This window comes from Erpetoichthys calabaricus, chromosome 1, assembly GCF_900747795.2.
Source record: "Erpetoichthys calabaricus chromosome 1, fErpCal1.3, whole genome shotgun sequence".
Classification (NCBI taxonomy): Eukaryota; Metazoa; Chordata; class Cladistia; order Polypteriformes; family Polypteridae; genus Erpetoichthys; species Erpetoichthys calabaricus.
In genome coordinates this window covers 354142372-354162049 of record NC_041394.2, presented here as the reverse complement: position 1 = coordinate 354162049, position 19678 = coordinate 354142372, and the positions used below count along the sequence as shown (strand labels likewise).

At 41.3% G+C, this 19678-nt stretch overlaps 1 protein-coding gene across 2 annotated transcripts in view; it reads left to right on the top strand.

The window, feature by feature from the left end:
* The window catches only part of LOC114668877 (zinc finger protein 501-like), a 29290-nt gene extending 10023 nt beyond the window's left edge, over positions 1-19267 (top strand). For both annotated transcript variants that reach the window (XM_051926465.1, XM_028824875.2), the window contains exons 3-4: positions 15092-17069; positions 18895-19267. In XM_051926465.1, the coding sequence (XP_051782425.1) occupies positions 15092-16014 (923 nt within the window). In that variant the 3' untranslated portion in view covers positions 16015-17069; positions 18895-19267. The remainder of the gene's footprint in view (positions 1-15091; positions 17070-18894) is intronic.
* The last annotated feature ends 411 nt before the right edge of the window (positions 19268-19678 follow it).

Genomic DNA, 19678 nt, shown 5'->3' with positions numbered 1-19678 from the left:
TTAAGTGACATTTTAATGCTTCACTTTAGTGGTTTCGCTTGTTAAGGTTCTCCAACCTTAATTGCTTATTTCAATCTTAAACTGCTGCATTCAGTGTTTTAATTGCTCCTTATTAGCAATAAGATGTAAAACAGGGGTAGGCAATGTCGGTCCTGGTGAGCCGCAGTGGCTACAGGTTTTCATTCAACCCAATTGCTTAATTAGAAACCAATCATTGCCAATCTCAGACCTTATTTAATTTCATGGCTTGTTAGTCTGTGCAATGTAAGGCTTTTATATCGTAGATTTTTTTCCTTTCCAAGGATATCATCCAAATGATTTGAAGCCTAAAACGGATCATTTTCAGTCTGTCACATTTTTCTATTAAGTGTTTTATTAAATCAAACAGTGCATGATGAACACACACAGATGTAATTGGAAAAAAGCTAGCTGGAGAACTGCTGGCTGCTTTGTCTTTTACATCTTATTGCTAATAAGGAGCAATTAAAACACTGAATGCAGCAGTTTAAGATTGAAATAAGCAATTAAGGTTGGAGAACCTTAACAAGCGAGACCACTAAAATGAAGCATTAAAATGTCACTTAAGCAATATGTACTTCATCAGCAATAATTGAGTTCTCGTTAAGGAACTGGGTTGGAACAAAAACCTGCACATACTGTGGCACTCCAGGGCCGACGTTGCCTACCCCTGCTCTAGACTACAATGATCTGTTGGCCAGACGGTGACTTTTGCAAAGATGTGTTCAACATTGACACTCCGTTTGTTTGTTATTGTGACTTAGTTGAAGATGAGGCCACATTGTCACCTCAGGAACTCGAACAAAGGGTTTTTTTTTTTTTTTTTTTTTTTTATTATTTTTTTATACATTAAACCTCCAAGGCGAAATTGTGTTTTCACATGACCTTTTGGGGTCACAGTGCTTCAGATTCTAATATATTCAAGTGTCCATCATTATTAATACACTAGTCATTTAGCCCGTTATAATAACAATATAACAGTATTGCATAAACATTAGCAGGAGCAGTCTATATTAAATGGCAAGGGACTTTGACCTCATTCTTTGTTGTTCATATTTTTCATTCTTTCAGCCTTTCTTTTCTTGATGTTTACTTGCTGAGCTGACCGTTCTTCGTGGGCTGCCGGCGTGTATTGTGTGTCTTTAATTTTCTGTGACAGTAATACTGTCTTGTACGGCTCTATTCAATAAGGGTGCGCACAAAAAGGCGAGCTTCAAAAGGGCGACCTCAATTGAGCGCGGCGAATAAAGGCGTTCATAGATAATTTAGTTCAAATTGCTCTGGAATAGGTGAAAAGCAACAAAGGTGCAGATCTTTATTTACGCACGCCTTTATTCGCTGCGCCCAATTGAGGTCGCCCTTTTGAAGCTCGCCTTTTTGTGCGCGCCCTTATTGAAGGATGCCTGTGCAAGCTCTTATTGAAGGATACCGTCTTGTACATCCGCTGGCTTGTACGTCCGTAATATACCTTTAATTTTCTCTAGTGGTAATACAGGCGTGCGCGTCGGTAATATGCCTTTAATCTCCTCTGACAGTAATACTGGCTTGTATGTGGCTGTAATATCCATCCATTTTCCAACCCGCTGAATCCGAACACAGGGTCACGGGGGGGGGGGGGGGGGGTCTGCTGGAGCCAATCCCAGCCAACAAAGGGCACAAGGCAGGAATCCATCCTGGGCAGGGTGCCAACCCACCACAGGACACACACAAACACACCCACACACCAAGCACACACTAGGGCCAATTTAGAATCGCCCATCGACCTAAACTGCATGTCTTTGGTCTGTGGGAGGAAACCGGAGCGCCCGGAGGAAACCCACGCAGACACGGGGAGAACATGCAAACTCCACGCAGGGTGGACCCAGGAAGCGAACCCGGGTCTCCTTACTGCGAGGCAGCAGTGCTACCACTGTGCCACCGTGCCGCCCGTAGCTGTAATATGAGTCACTGTATTGTGTACCTTTAATTTCCTCTCGCAGTAATACTGCTTTGTATTTCCGTAAAACGCCTCTAACTTTCTCTGACAGTAATATCACACCGTGCCCCGCGCATGCACACTTCACCAGAAGACACCCACACACAGACACCTGGACGCACACAGGGATTTTATTAAAGAGGATGCCACTTTAGGTAATAAAATCACAATGTTCTTCATAAGCTGGAGTATTTTAAATGTATAAAGTTGCACCTGCCACATTTAGCTGGAAGGTGGTGGCAGAGCAGAAAATCAACCTGATGTCCTGTCAGTGAAGGAATCAACACCACCAAGACCAGGAGATGAGATAAAACATGAAGACTTAAATAGGTCTGCGGTGGGCTGGCGCCCTGCCCGGGGATTTGTTCCTGCCTTGCGCCCGGTGTTGGCTGGGATTGGATCTAGCAGACCCCCGTGACCCTGTAGTTAGGATATAGCGGGCTGGGTACTGACTGACTTAAATAGGTCAGAGTCGGAACCAGAAGAACAAACTCAACCGGTTACCAGGGCCCAATATGCAAAGAAAGTGAATTGAAGAAAAATGCTGCAGAGTCCCCAATGAGAGTTGAAATAGTGAAAGCACATGCAGCTTTGATTTGTATCCAGAAACTTTGGCATCCCCATCTTGTATATGTTTGGTGTGACAACATCAAACTTCTCAGGCCTTTACCTGCAACAATACACTGGGAATGGCAATGCTTGTCATCTGAAACAATACAGCAATATGGTGGAAAATATGAAAGTAAGATTAGAAGAAAAAAAAAAAAAATTGTTTCTGACAGTGTTTACCATGAAAATGTGTGCTCACCTACCTAAATCTCAACATCAAAGCAGATGCTGTCGGTCAGGTTCAGTTCTGGGGGTCCACTGTGGCTGGCTGCAGGTGTTCATCCCACCTAACTCCTGAATTTTATTTTTGTTTAAACACGACTCCTGCCTTCATTAAGCTGGCTGATATTTTGTTCATTTTGGTTTCAATCCAGAAATTGCACAACTGGGTTTGTATTTTTTTTTTTCTTCTAATACTGGACTGTAGCCCTCATTTATGTATTTTACATGGGGGTTTATCCTCCTGATTTTAATTTACACTTCTTGTTTTCTGGTTGTTTAATCTATTCTTTACTAGTGGAATCGGCTGCACTCTTGGTATTTTTCAGTAGAGTCTGCCTCTCATGCCTCCTTCGCTTGTTAATTGTCATCGTTAGGATACAATTAAAGGAGTGAAGCCTACAAACGGTGAGTTATTAGGAAGACGACAAGATGGTTAAGTACCTGAAGCTAGGGCACAATACAGATACTGTATTACTAACTAATGTAAATTTTACACTGCAGTTACTCCTCCGGTTACCACAGTCACAACTTCTGGCTGTTCTGCAGATACAAAAGAGCACATAATGCCACAAAATCCTTCTTTATCAACTACATTTTGATTCACTGTTCATCTAGTGACTTTGTTTTAAAAGAAGCAAACTCATTTTGACACTGATGTATATGTACAGTAGCAACCGTACTGGGTACTAGTTGTTTTGTCTTGGTAGAGTGATATATTGCTCTACTTTCCCTTTTTTGTATTATTAATATGTAGCCTTTGTCAGAATGCCTTAAATCTCTCAGACCTACCACTACTGTACTGTACCATATAATGTCTCCCACCTTCCTTTCTACATTTATAACCTCAGGCAATTGGGTGTAGTAAACGACAAGCAGGAGTTTAGTTACACTTTAAACAATGTATAATTGATAATATTCATAAATAATACCAATATGCAAAGTACAAGTGAATACTGGCAACCATACAACCTGAGAAATGCTGATGTGTAGTTTCAGGCGGCACACAGACTTGTTAGTTACTTAAAATGTCTCTTATTCATTTGTGGTCCGCTTTCTATAGAACAGTCCGCATGCCTGTCTCAATATGGCTGCCGAGCTGTGCTCTTCATTGTGTTGTCCTTCTCCGTTCATGGTGCGTGAGATGTTCTTTCATCAGATATTTGTAAGAAAGAAGGGTTGGTGAGGTAAAGCAAGCAAATTTATTGGTTTTCTGTCCAACCCCTAGAGCCAATAGGACGTCGTGGTACTTAAAGGCTTCTGATACAAACAGCCATACTTCAGACCAATGGAGGGGGACAGAACATCTTCACACCTGCCCCCTAGTGCCGGGCGGTATACCGGTTCATACCAAAAACCATTTTTGTTATGATATGGATTTTTCTTACACCGCAGCACTGGTTTAAATTGCCTAAATAACATTCAGAATGTGGCACAGCAGGAAACTGTTTAAAGGGGGGACCTTTTCACGGTTGCACCGCTAAACATGCATACAACAGAGCACATGCATTAGTGGAGGTATTGAGCGGTGAAAATGGACAGAGAACATTCTGAAACTGAAGCTGTAGCAGATGATAAAGTTGAACATGATAACACAGAAGAACGTTTTGCCGAAAAAAGGTGCCGTGTCTGTTTGGAGATACTTTGGTTTTAAAAGGTCAGATGTGGACCATTATGTTCAAATGTGTGAATACTGATTCTATACTACTGGATAATACTGCAAGTCAAGTTGTACTTGTTTTTAATTATTTTTTTTTCTTGATACTGTGTCCCTGGGTACTGTGTAATAGTGTGACGACATGTTGAATTTATTCTCGACATTTCCACTTTAATCTTGACACTTATGACGAGAATAAGGTCGACATGTTGACTTTATTCACGTAATTTGTCATTAAAGTAGAACATTGTAAACTAAACTTCATCTTAAAATGAATTTAATTTCCTAGATTTTCTCAAACTCCGTCATAAGTTATGTAGCACATTTTAAATGCTTTGTGTTAAGTGTTCCCAGAGCCATGTTAAATCACTGCATGCTTCTTAAACTGACTTCCTCTGCACTAAGAGGAGGCGCAGGCAGCGATCACCACACAGAATACATTCACTTCATGGTGTTCCTGTTCTCTGAACATTTAGAATGCTAAGATAAATACTTGATATCATTTTCATGTTGAAATGCATTAATGCGGGTATTAAACATGTGGGGGCACAGTGGCGTGGAGGTTGTACTGCTGCCTCGCAGCAAGGGGGTCCCAGGTGTTCCCTGCCTTGAATTTGCATGTTTTTCTGGTGGGTTTACTCGCGTGCTTCAGTTTCCTTTCAAAGTCATGTAGGATGTGAGGTTTTGTTCTGCTATATTGACCCTGCTAGTGTATGTTTTGCTCGTATTCACCCTGCGATGTGCTGGCGCCACGTTCAGGATTTGCTCCTGCCTCACACACACTGCTTGCTGGGATGGGCGCAACCCTGAATGGATGGCATAATTAAACATGTATAATGAAGATTTTTTTTTTAAAGTTCTGAACACTCCATGGTCTGAGTTTATAACTAGTTTTAATTTCACAGAGATGTTTATCGTGTGGTGATTGATGTGGAGAAAGAAAAAAGGAAGGATAGGAACTGGGGTTATGGTACATCAGATAGAGACAGCATGTGTGCAATAAAGAAAGCCCGCTCAGAAGAATATCCATTGAATTCTGTGTTCGTGTCTCTGACCACCAGATCACAAACCCAACATTTACACAATATTTAAGTTAAACCTGTGCGATACCCAGTCATACATCCAGTTTTTTGGAGCCTCGTCACACCTGCCATAAAGTTCTCTACACTGAACATACACCTGGGGACCCCTTACTGCGAGGGAGCAGCACTACTGCCTCACTACAGTGCATGTGTAATACCTGCTTTAATGCATTTCATCATGAAAAATTATCTTGGCATTCTACATTTTCAGAAAGCAGGAATATCATGAAGTGAATGTATTCTGTGCAGATCGCTGCCTGCGCCTCCTCTTAGTGCGGAGGAAGTCAGTTTAAGAAGCGGGTAGCGATTAACAACTGGGTCGGGGAACACTTAACACAAAGCATTTAATGTGCTACATTAGTTATGATGGGGTTTGAGAAAATCTAGTAAATTAAACTGATTTTAGGATGAAGTTTAGTTTACAACATTCTACTTTAATTACAAATAAACTATGAGAATAAAGTGGAATGTAGATTTTAATCTCGACATGTTTTTTTTTTTTTTTTTTTTTCTTCACCGTGGCCCTAATGCACTTCCATAGGGCTATACCACAAATAGCATTATAAATGGAAGTTGCAGTTTTATTATTTATGCATATGGCTTAGTTAGCAAGGTCCATATTAATGCAGTTTGCCTTAATGATGGTTCAGTTGGTAAAGATGCCATCACCAAGTTGCACTTGTTTTATTTTAATTTGGTGAATACTGTGTAATGCACCTGGGCTTGAACACTTGGAAGTAATAGTGCAACTTCCAGTAATACTATTTATTTTATTATTTATTAATTTACCATCATTAAACTGCATAATATTTAAAGTTGTTTAAAAAGTCACTTTAACTTGTCAGTGGACAGAGATTCTTAACATTAACAGAAAGTGTAGTTGGTTTACAAAAAGTATTTACTATTTATTCCTTTACTAAGACATGTTCAGTGCAATACAACTTTTGACAAACACCTCTGGATGTTTTACTAAGTCTAAATGCCTCTTTGTTCTTTATTTCGTCTTTAACAAATTTCTAATACGAGAAATCGTATGTTTTCGCATACCCCAGGGTCAGCCATTGTACAGCGCCCCTGGAGCAATTACAGGTTAAGGGTCTTGCTCAAGGGCCCAGCAGAGTAGGATCTCTTTTGGCAGTGACGGGGATTCGAACCGGCAACCTTCAGGATACCAGCGCAGATCCTTAGCTTCAGAGCCACCACTCCACCCTTTGGATGATTGAATATATGTTCGTTAAAATTATAGTTTAAGTTGTTTGCAAACTTTGTTCAATAAAAAGGTTCTTTTATTTTATTTTGACTGCAACTGTCATGCAATGCAATTCCTTCTCTTCGTTACTGCCACCCCCCTTGAAAACTATCAATTTATGGGTCCATGCAAACCTGTATTAATACTTGTGTGCATTGTACAAAAAAAACATTTTAATGTGCACAATTCTCATGACAGTGGAATAGGTTATTCTTAGCCAGTAATTGCAGAGGTTAACATCCACTCATGCATGGGAGGAAAAAATATACCGTCCAATACCGTGAAACTGGTATAATTTTGAAAAGTACCGTGATATAGAATTTTGGTCATACCGCCCAGCACACCTGCCCCCCAAAACATATGTTAAGGTAAAGTTAGGCAGCCTGGCTTTGTGTGGGGGTTGACTGAGAGACTTAAGCAGAGAAGCATTTACCAAACTTGTTTTCGGCACTTCCCTCAACCCTGTCGTAAAATGACCCTAAAAGAGGGGAAGGGGTCCTTAAACCATTGCTGTTTTTATCAATAATGTAACACTAATATTGCATTGCTTTGTCTAAGTTACAAATAAAGACACACAAAATATTTATCAACTTGTATGCAAAGTTTCACAAAACTAGTAATACATTGTATTGCTATAGTGCCTTCCCCATGTTCAATGTGGTTACAGACCTGGCCACCATTTTCAATCATTTTGTGCTTCCCATTCGGCGACACATGCATCAGAAGCTTCCAGATCGTAAGCCCAGTCCCGGATGACAGCTGGCAGGTTTCTCTGGAACAGCAGAGCCAACTGCTTGTAATCCTCAGCGTCCTAAGTATGCATATTTGCTGCGGGGGGGGGGGGGAGGGGTGATGCTGTGTAATCCCTCCACAAAGACCCTCTCACATTAATGAATGCTCACAGATAAATAGCCCCGTGAGCAGCTGGTGGTTTTGCTGGACTGCTAGGATACTGTGAAATAAAAGCCGCGGGTTCCAAGTATGCCTCAGCTGTGCCATCTTAGGGAGTAAAACTGTGTGAGGCCACAATCTGTGATGGCACAAGTTAAAGAATGCAACAGTCAGTCATTGCCTAACCCGCAATATCCTGTCACAGGGGTCTGCTGGAGCCAATCCCAGCCAGCACAGTGTGCAAGGCAGGAACAAACCATCGCAGAGCACACGCACCAAGCACACACATTAGGGACAGTTTAGGACTGCCAATGCACCTAACCTGCATGTCCTTGGACTGTGGGAGGAAACCCACACAGACACGGGGAGAACATGCAAACTTCACGCAGGTAGAACCCGGGAAGGGAACCCAGGTCTCCTTCTGCTAGGCAACAGCGCTACCACTGCGCCACCATGCCACCCTTGAATGTAACTGGCAACTCGCAAAGTAAATGCTCAGAGTCACGGGTAAGCAGCTGGAGTGCTGAATCCTGCTGTTTGTTTGTAATCCCCTTCGTTTCCAAGTACACAGTCGGGCTGTGTCTGTGAGTAGGAGGTGACACTCAAAGACCGCTCAGCAGTGGCAGTCACTGATTGTAACCAGCAGCACACACACCATAAGCTCTGTCACAGGTAAGCCGCTCGTCTGGCGGGTGTCCATTCAATTAACAGGAAGAACCTGCTGCTTGTTTGTAATCCCAATCAGTACGCGTCCCAGCCATGCCATCTCAATGAGTGTTTCCCCACTGAGTAGGGACGGTGACTCTCTGTGGTCCCTCATCAAAGATGACCCACCTCTGCAGATCAAGGGGTCGGCCATCAAGTAGTGGTGGACTTTCATGGCAGTAGATTTGCCTTTTACAACTCTGAGGTTCTGTGTGACTATGGAAAACTGTAGAGTGTTTAAGCACTCGTTCAGCTTATTGTACACAGTTACATAATTTCTAGTAAAGTAATAGTTCATACATTTGAAACAATTTTCAATAAAATTAGTACATGTGTAAGCATTTTTTTGCCACTTATTTCCAATTATGGACATGTTCATTGCAAATTCCAGAGTTGCATACACAAACAGATTACAGACATCGTCAGTGAAAATCACTCGTTTGTAAATGGGAGGCTGGCTGTACCGTAACCCACCAAGTGCAGAAAAAGACTTGAGGACGAGCTGATTTAAAGAATGGGATCGGATCATTTGGGGTTAAACGCTTGTGAAACTTGAAGTAAAAACCGGCAGGCACAGTGGGCCACCATGACTGAACTTTGAGGATCACTGGTGTAGGGTGACGCATGATAAACATGGGGGACCGAATTGTTCAAGGTTCGAAAATGGGAACCCTGCTGTAAAATGAAAAATCTTAAAGTGAGTCCGGCCGGTCGAAGGACTATCTTGTCGGAGATTTTGGAGGATCACGGTGTCCCCTTCCATACAATGTAGTATAATACTACAAAACTGGAACTTGGCCAGCAGCCGTGTGCTTGTAGTGATGCCACATTTTCATTATTATTTTGTGTAGATTGTAATGTCTACTTATTATACAGAGTCCTCCATATTAAAGACCTTTCTCCCCCCCCCCCCCCCCCTCTGCTCCACAGTTTCAAACTTACACGTCACACAGTTCAGACATTGTGATTGAAGTGCACGTTCCAGACTTTCATTTAAGGGGATTTGCAGACATTTCAGTCACACTTTTTATACACGGCAATGGCAGGTCTATTAAAGCCGTTGTCATAATTGGTGCTTTGTTGCAAAGCCCCTCGCATGCAATGGCTGCTTGACGTCTGTGATTCATTGACATCACCAATATTTCTGCATAGAAAACTAAACCGATAAACACAGGAGATGCAATGTATTCAATCAAATAGTAGACAATAAATACTAAATTTAACACTAAAAGAAAGCCTAGCAAATAAAACACAATTTATGATATCACACAGACAAATTTATCCTGCGCATCTGGACAGAGAGGAAAACTGACAGATGGGTCAGAATGTCAGGTTAAGTTAGACGCCTTCCTGATCAGAGGAGTTTTCAGTTGTCTTTAAGAATGAATGGAGTCGGCTGATGTCATTCATTTCAGGAGGTCATTCCAAAGTCTGAGTGCTATATACAGCTGAAAGCCCTGCCGTCACCCATAGTGTGTAGGTTAGGGTGGAGCACAAGAAGATGGCCAGAAACAGAGGACCTTAGTGGGCAAAGAGGAGCAGAGTAAAGGAAAAGGTCACTGATGTAGTCCACTGTGAGGACATTTTAAGCTTTGTAGGTTAATAATAGATTATATTTAATTGTGTGAGACACAGCGAGCCAGTGGAGACCAAGCAGGATGGGTGTGATGTGCTCGCTGCTACTGGTTTGTGTCAGGACTCTTGCAGCAGAGTTTTGAATCAACTGGAGCTGTGATAGAAAACCTGAATGGGGCACCTGCCAGTAGGGAGTTACAATAATCTGTGCAGGATGTGATAAAAGCAAGAGAGAAGTTTCTCAGCATTAGAAAAGGAGAGGAACGAGCGAACATGGGATACATGATGGAGGTGAAAGTTGAAAAGTTTCTTAATGTGGTTTATGTGGGTGGAATAAGAAAGGGAGGAATCAAAGATGACCCCAAGATTCCTTACATTAGAAGGAGATCACCGTCCATAGCAGGGGTCGCCAACTCCAGTCCTGAAGGCCCACCGTGGCTACAGGTTTTCATTCTAACCCCTTTATTAATTAGTGACCTGTTTTTGCTGCTAATTAACATCTTTTGAATTCATTTTAACACTAGAATTACCAGAGCCAACGAAAAAGCTCGTAAATCCGGCCCACCTTAAATCCCTTCGCACCTCTCCGTCAGCATCTTTTGTGTTGTAAATGTGTCGATAAACAGCAAGCAGCCTGCTATTCCATCCACCCCACCGCCTCAGAACGGGTAAGAAGTTCTCCCAGTTCCTGCCTTGATTGATTATCTGGGAGTGAGCTACCCAGGATTTTAAGGGGAAATAATTTTGATATGTGTTTTGTGTCTACAACAATCTATGTAAACACATCGTTAAAACAAACGTTTTTCATCTTTTAGTAATAAATGACAAAGTGTAGACATGAACTGTACAATGTGTGAAGTCTGACGGCCAAATATCAAACACTTTCTCAAAAGGTGCAAGTACAATACGACAGCTTCTGTGGTGCTGCGGTTAGAACTGCTGACTTATAATCTGGAGGTCATGAGTTCGAAACCAGCTCCTTGGCAAATTCACCATTTTGAGTAGTGAGCTGCTCTTATTGTGTCCGTGTCTTCTGGTGAAGTGAGCATGCGTGGGGCACAGAGCGATGTTTCAAAGCAGATGTTTCAAAGGCCGCCTGACACATCGCACAAGACAGAGAGGGCGGGACCTATAAAATATCGTGCGGCAGATCCAATCAAATTTCGGTAAATGAGGTAAGACCTAAAACAAAAAACACGAAAAATCCAATTGGGTACTGAGACGCGGAGACCAGCTTCCCCATTGTTGTGCAAGTGTTCACTCTGAGGATGTCAGATTTGCGATTAACACTAGAATTACCAGAGTCTACGAAAAAACTCGTAGATCTGGCCCACCTTAAAACCGTTCTCACCTCTCTTTTGTCTTCTAAATGTGCCGATTAAGATGAGCAGCAAGCAGCCGGCTATTTCATCCCCCACTGTCACAGAACATTCACTAAGTTTTCACTAAGTTGTTTATCTGGCAGTGACTGAACTGCTGGAGTTTTAGAATGGAAATAATAGATCGCTATTTGGAATACATGCATTTCATGCGTGTTCCGTTTCTACAGTAATCTGTGTAAACACATTGCTAAAACAGAAACTTTTTCATATTTTAGTAATAAATGTTACGAAATGTAGGCATAAACTATAGAATCTGTGAAGCCTGAAGTCCAAACATCAAATAAACACTTTTACAAAAGGTTCAAGGATGATACAACAGCTTCCGTGGCTTAACGCTACGGTTTGCTGACTTGGAGCACCACTGCCTTACTGTGCCACAGAGACGCGAGTTCGATTCCCAGCTTTGAAGAAAGTGTTCTTTTTTTTCCTCAAACGGACATTGAATTTATAAATTGGTATGCACTGTAAATCGTTAACTTTAAAATGTCAATCGCGGTTATTTCTGTTGATTAATTCATGCTTTTTTACTTAGAGTCAGAACAGGAGCTTTTTCAGCTTATTCAGCTTCTGATCTGACTCAAACAGTGCCAGTATAACTTCACACCCGATGTGACGCTGTTCGTTTTCAAATAATATTGCATTACTTCAACGATGTCTTCTGATTGGTACTATTCGCGTCATAAAATGATTTCTTCAAAACGTCACATATATTTGTCTCTTTCTTTTTTTTAAATGTGCGTTGTAGCACTCAGCAACTGGCCACCTGCATGTTCTTGCACACACTGAATAAGACAGCGCTATATGCAATCATCAGATTCAAATGTTAAGTTATATAGCACGGGATGGAAATCAGCAGTTCTTAGCATTCCACCACGCAAGCTGTCATATCAACCGCCTACTGTAACTTGCTTTCTTTTTTCTTCGGTTATAGTCTTGAATAAAAATGCACTTGTTTTGTTATACTTTTACATCAACATATGTTCCTGTGTTTGAGCTACATGGGCATGCTCAAAAAATACACGTGTAATGCCACGAAAAGTGCATGCAGACGCTTCAGTTCGCAAGCATTGGTACGACAATGCAGTCACAAGTACACTGCAGAGCTTTAGCGCGTCTTTATGTGAAAACAGCAGTATCAGATGGGGAGTGTCTGATGATTGCATATAGCGCTGAAGTTACTGCTCTTTACTATGCTTTCCTCTGCATGTCCTGGAGTACAAAAGAAACAGCATACAGCAACACGTGGGGACTGGCAATATTGGGGGAAAATAACACGCGGTCGTATGTATCGTGATACACTGCAGAACTATAGCGCGTCTTTATGTGAAAACAGCAGTGTCAGGTGGGGTGGGGGTGGTAGGGATGGATCCTGAACGCGACTGAGACAATGAAAAGTGAATTTAAAAAAAAAAAAAATAAAGCTAACCTTTACAAATATCATAAATTACACCGGCTGTTACAGAATGAAATCAAATGTATCTTTTTATTCTAAAATAGTGAAAATAAGAACACTTCTCAAATGGGAGTTGTGCAGGATCGAACTCATGACCTTCTGATTCCCAGTTAGCGACTGATACTGTTGCGCCACAGAAACAGTGCTAGTTCATCAGTGTCAATGTCACACACTAAGGCGGGCTTTTTTGGCGGTGGCTTTTTTTTTTTTTTTTTTGTACCTTTTGTGAAAGTGTTTCTTTGATATTTGGACTTCAGGCTTCATACATTATATAGTTTATACCTACATTTTGTCATTTGCTACTAGAATATATAAAACGTTTCTGTTTTAACAATGTGTTTACACAGATTACTGTAGAAATGCAACACATGAAATGCGTGTGTTTCAAGTAACAATCTTATTATTTCTACTCTAAAACTCCACTTCACTCCCAGATAATCAATCAAGGCATGAGCTGGGAAAAGCCTGTTTACGTTCTAAGTCGTTGGCGGGGATGGAATAGCCGGCTGCTGGCAGCTTGTCTTTATCAGTACATTTAGATGACAAAAGACGCTGGCGGAGAGGTGAGAACGGTTTTAAGAAGCGATTTAAGGTGGGCCGGATCTACAAGTTTTTTCATAGGCTCTGGTAATTCTAGTATTAAGAAAGCTTGGCCCGGTAAAGTGTAAAGTAAAAGTAGATTTATTTTCACGCACATTACATCAGTTGCTGGGTAGAATCTGCTGATTGCCCACTGTTGTGACAGAAAATTAAACGCATATTACGGACAGCAAAGCCAGTATTACTGTCAGAGAAAATTGCAGGCATTTTATGGAAAAAATTTAATGAGGTAAAAGGTCCCTTGCCATTTAATACAGACTGTTTGTACTAATGTTTATGGACTATTGTTCTAGCGCCCGTTATTGTAATGGGCTTAATGTCTAGTTATACAATAAAAACATACATTTGATTTGTGTCTAACAGCCGGTGTACATTTATAGTTCTTGTAAAAGTTAGTGTTTTTCACTTTTCTCTCAGTCACAATTACGATACATACTACCACCCCCCACCCCCCAGGGATCTGATGCTATTACTTTTTATTTGAAACTGGGAATAACTGTAGGTGTGAGTGGTGTTTTGAGACAATCAAACTGGAGGGATAAAAGCTGACATAAAAGGTGACACACAAACACTGGTGAATCAGCCTGCTTCGTGTCTCACCGTCACTTAATTTTTTTTTTTTTTATTCAGTTTTATTGAGTGTTCCTGCTCACGCAGAATTTAGTATGCACCTTATAGTCCATGATGTCAAAGCCACACTGACAAAAAAAAGAGAGACATAGGTATGTATATTTGGAATTATTCATTTTATGAGCTGTATGGTACATTTTGGAAAACATTGTGGCACTGATGCAACATTATTCATATTCATTCGCACACCTTCTTGCGCTTGTAATCAGTTACCACATTTTTTTTTTTTTTTTCCTCCCCCAATCTTGTCAGTCTCCATGTTTCCGTTTCTATTGTACTCCAGGACCTGCAGAGGAAAGAATAGTACAGAGAGGTCAGTTCAGTGCTATATGCAATCATCAAATTCAAATGTTAACAGTTCCCACACACCCAAGGACCGTCCTTACTGCATTTACGCGTGTACCTGTTGCAACGCGCACACTTCTCTATGCTGTGGTTCCTATTACACTGAAGAGGCACCTGACACTGACTCAGTTTACCTTCCTGGTGAAGCGGCTGTCTGTGAACAGAAGCTTGGCGATACTACGTCCTCTTTTCTTTTACCATCGCCTTTTCTTGTAAGAAGCCACGATGAAGGCCACACGTTCTGTAGATTTGGATTTAAAGAGGTGCTAAGTGGACTCGGGCGGGTCACTAAAATGGTGTTCATCTCCAAGGGAGCTTCTCCTTCACCACAGCAGGCATTGGTGGTGACGAATCTGAACAGACAGCGTGTAAGATCTCTGTTGTGGATATGGGGGGGGGGGGGGGGGGTGTTTGTAAACATGAATGCTTCTCACTAATGCAACACTAATATTACATTGCTTTGCCTAAGTTACAAATAAAGACATGCAAGATATTTAACAACTTGTATGCAAAATCTCACAACATGTGGTTAGTAGTTAATTATCATGTTGAGTGTCTTTCCATGTGCAGCTTAAGCCTTATGATTGCATAGGCTTTTAAATGTTCATAATTTTAAGCAGCCTTTATTGAATTTTGTGACTTAATACAAATCGTACGACAGCCAATTAAAAACGACCTTTACCTTTTTAATTTTTGTACAGGAGACAAGCCTCACTGCTGTCCTGAATGTGGCAAACAATTCTTTCACAGGAGGAATCTAAAGAGACACATACAAATTCACACCGGAGAGAAGCCATATGGCTGTTCTGAGTGTGGTAAACAATTCTCGCGAATGACCAGTCTACAGCGACACACAAAAGTTCACACAGAAGAGAAGCCATATTGCTGTTCAGAGTGTGGGAGACAGTTTTCAGAAAAAGCCACTCTTTCCAGCCACCAAAGGCTTCATACGGAAGAGAAGCCATATTGCTGTTTTGAATGTGGCAAACAATTTTGTGACAAGAGTACTCTCCGGAAACATGCTAAAATTCACACTGGAGAGAAACCATATTGCTGTCTGGAATGTGGAAAAGGATTCTTACGAACCAACAGTCTTAAGGTCCACATAAGAATTCACACCGGAGAGAAGCCATATTTCTGCACGGAATGTGGCCGACAATTCTGTGATAAGAGGAATCTTCAGAGCCACATAAGGGTTCACAGTGGAGAGAAGCCTCATTGCTGTTCTGAATGTGGCAAACAATTCTTGCGACTGTCCAATCTACAGACACACGCCCAAATTCACACTAGAGAGAGGATGTATTGCTGTTCTGAGTGTGGGAAACCGTTTAAACAAAGAAGCGCTCTCTTGAGTCACAAAAAAAATCATACAGGAGAGAAGCCATATTCCTGTTCTGAATGTGGAAGAGGATTTTCCCGTATGGTCCATCTGAAACGCCACATGAGAATTCACACTGGTGAGAAGCCATATTATTGTTCTGAATGTGGGAAAGGATTTTCTCAGATGAGCCATCTCCAAACCCACATACGAGTTCACACTGGAGAAGAATACTCCAAATGGAAAGGCAAAAAAATAACCAAGTATCAAGAATTGCAATCCGAGATGAGCCAGATGGGAAAGTAAACAAGATTGTGCCAGTGGTGCTGGGATCAAAAGGTCTTATCAGGGGGAAAAAAAAAAAAAATCCAGGTGTATCTGGAAATCCTACTAATTACTGTAAATCCATGTGACCGGCAAATGAAGCATTATTAGGAACAATGCAGGAGCTATGCCAAACTTGAGGGAGCAAGAAATAAACAGTGCAGACAAACTATCCAGGGTAAAATATACGGTTCATTCCTGTCTTGGCAGCTGCCAAACCAAAAAATTTAGAGAAATTTACCCCGAGAGAAACCATATTGATTTTTGGAATGTAGCATTGGATTCTCCTGAACCAACGGTGCTCAGTGCCACCTAAGAATTCACGTGGGAGAAAAACCATATTGCTGTTCAGAATGTAATCGCCAATTCACAAAAATGAAATTCACAATTCAGAAAAACAGCATGGCTGTTCTTAATGTGGAAAACGTTTATCAGAAAACTGCAATTGTCAGAACCACTAGAGGCTCATGTGGTAAAGAAGCCATATTGCCATTCTGAATGTGGCAGAACATTATTGAAAGTGAGTAGTATTGACACAAACACAAATAATTCAGAAGGGAGAGAATCCTTATTGCTGTTCTTGTGTAGGAAACAATTTTCACGTATGCATTAGGCTAGACTTCACAAGGGAGAAAGAGGGGATACAAGAAAAAAAACTGAAGGTCCTGCATGGAGAGGTTGCACTAATTTAAAGCTTTCATAGGAGTAAGAACACAGTCCTAGAGAACATGTAAAGGTTGAAATGGTAGTATTGCATATTAACATCTGAGGACCTCGCCTTCAAGATGGCAAACAATAAACTCAGAATTCTGTCGAGGGCACAAAAACTTTAAGAAGATAAACAGAACCGCAAAGAAATGGCACAAAACAGGCAATTTAAGGATCATCCAAAAGGGTCCAATAGAATCTGAAGTGGGGTGACCCAGAAAGTTACTCTACCAACAGACTATTAGGAGCACTCGCAGGTACTCGAGTGTCGAGTGAGCAAGAGGACCGGGAGATGAGAAGATCACTGGAACCTAATGTAGTCAAGAGAGGTAAATATCGTAACCGGAAAGTCAAAATAATAATGGGGGCCAAGCTAAGTGGAGAAATGAAATTGTGTCTTGAAGTCGAACCCAAAACGAACTGATCTACTTGTTATATATACTTAAGCTAAGCTACTGCTAAACCATAAAAGATGCAATTCTTTATCCACTTAGGGATAACTCGATGTGTTGATACCACCATATTTCTACCTTAGCAGTTGATGTAACAGGTCACATGACACCATTATTAATCTTTGGGTCATTGTAAAGAGTGTTAATTTTTAACAAAATCAAATTCTCAGCACCCCCTTCATGCCACAGTACTTGCAGTGCCTTAAAGTATTCTTTCACATCTTGGTATATTTCAGCTTTGTGCCAAAGTCATTTAAATTCCTTTTTGTTTAAACTCATCAAGCAACACTCGATACCCCAGAATGGCAATGGGAGAACAGGATTTTATTTTATTTTTCCCCCATATCTGTTTAAAGTAAAGAAACGTATTATCCCATTGCCACCAGTATTCAGACCTTTGACTCAGTATTTCAATGAAGCCAGGAGTCATCTTGGGTTTGACACAGCAAGTTTCACACGTGATTTTCTTCTGCTATTGTCTGCAGATCTGCTCACGTTCTGTCAAGTTGGATAGAGACCCTCAATTGACAGTTATTTTCAGGTTTCTTCTGCGATGTTCAAGTCTGGGTTCTTGCTGAGCCACCTCTCTTCCACAATCCCCATTACTCTGCATTGTTGATCCCAAGTATTTAAACTCCTCCACCTTCACCAACTCTACTCCCTGCATCCTCACCATTCCACTGACCTCCCTCTCATTCACACACGTATGCTGTCTTGTTCCTACTGACCTTCATTCCTCTCCTCTCTAGAGCATATCTCCACCTCTCCAGGGTCTCCTCAACCTGCTCCCTACTGTCGCTACAGATCACAATGTCATCAGCAAACATCATAGTCCACGGGGACTTCTGTCTAATCTCATCTGTCAACCTGTCCATCACCATTGCAAATAAGAAATGGCTCCGAGCCGATCCCTGATGTAATCCCACCTCTGTCGCTCCTACCTCAGACCTCATCACTGTCACACTTCCCTCGTACATATCCTGTACAACTCTTATGTACTTCTCTGCCACTCCTGACCTCCTCATACAATACCACAGCTCCTCTCAAGGCACCCTGTCATATGCTTTCTCCAGGTCCACAACGATGCAATGCAACTCCTTCTGGCTTCTCTATACTTCTCCATCAACACCCTCAGAAACATTCATTTATATTTATTTCTATGTTCATATTTATTTATTATTTATTTGATGTTTATAAACATTTCATGTTTATTCCTGGCTGCCGGGTCAACAGAAACATAAACGCAATTGGGCATCACTTTCGGATTCATCGGAATCGCTTTTGGTTTCACTGTCTGTTTCAGTTTCACTGCTTGAAGTCCTGTTTACTTTGTCATCACTTCTTATCAGAGGCTCCTCAACATCACTGTTCATATCCTTGACAAAGCATCTTACGACTGGAGTGCTGAAAATCGTTTCTTACGAGACGCTTTCATGAGGCTAGGAGAAATGCGTCTGCACTGTAGCCCGGGTAACGCTCAGGCCTGACGCTTATGTAAGACATGCCTACACCGTTGCCCGGGTAACACTTGTCACTAACGCTGTTAGCACTTGCACAGTTCGAGTAATCCTCCGGTCTAAGGCTTACGGTTGCCAGAGGGACTCTTGAGACTAACGCACAGCCCAAGTCACGTTTGGGTCTAACGCTAAGGAGGGGACAAGAAGGGGCACAATCACTAACTTATCTTTTCTTTTGCACACAGTTCCGAGATGATGTCCAAGGATGATCCCTAACCCTGCCCACAATGCCCAGCGTATGTGCCCTAAGAGCAGACTGCGGCCAGGAGGTGGTCTCTCATTCTGACCAGACATTCACCGAGGACTGAGCTCCTACATGATTTAAACCTTTGGCTCCAGATGGCAAACCTTTTCATGTTCTGCTGTTGTCACCCAGCATTTTTATTTTGCCACAGCACACTTTGTTTCTGATTTCTTATTCAATAGTCTATGGCTCCTTTATACCAATGGCAACACACCTGCGTCATTGCCCAGTGTGACTGGGGCGGCCGGGTCAGAAGTTTTCTTTCTTTTTAGTCATTTTGGTGTATATTTATTTGCTTATGGATTTATTGAGCTTCTGGCAACAACTAAATTCCCCAGGGGGGAAATAAAGTTCTATCTGTCTATATTTATAATATATCTATATGTACAAGTACATATAATGCAAATTTGACACAGTTTTTCCTGCTTATGTAAAAAAAAAAAAATGTGGCTGGATTGAACATCTACAGTAGGTCACTATGAATCTAATAAAGAAAATCATTTTGATATATCAATATTTAGGGTTTACAATAGAAAATGTAAATACTCCGACATCTCAGAAAATACTTTGGATTTGACTGAAGTAGGTGACGTTATAGAAAAAAGAAAATTAGCCAGACCATATTCTATTTAGAGGTTTTATTAATAATATACTACCTTACATGCTCTGCTCTGCTGAGTGTGTTTTATGTAAATGAAGGAGGCAGCAGAAGTGATTGACATGCC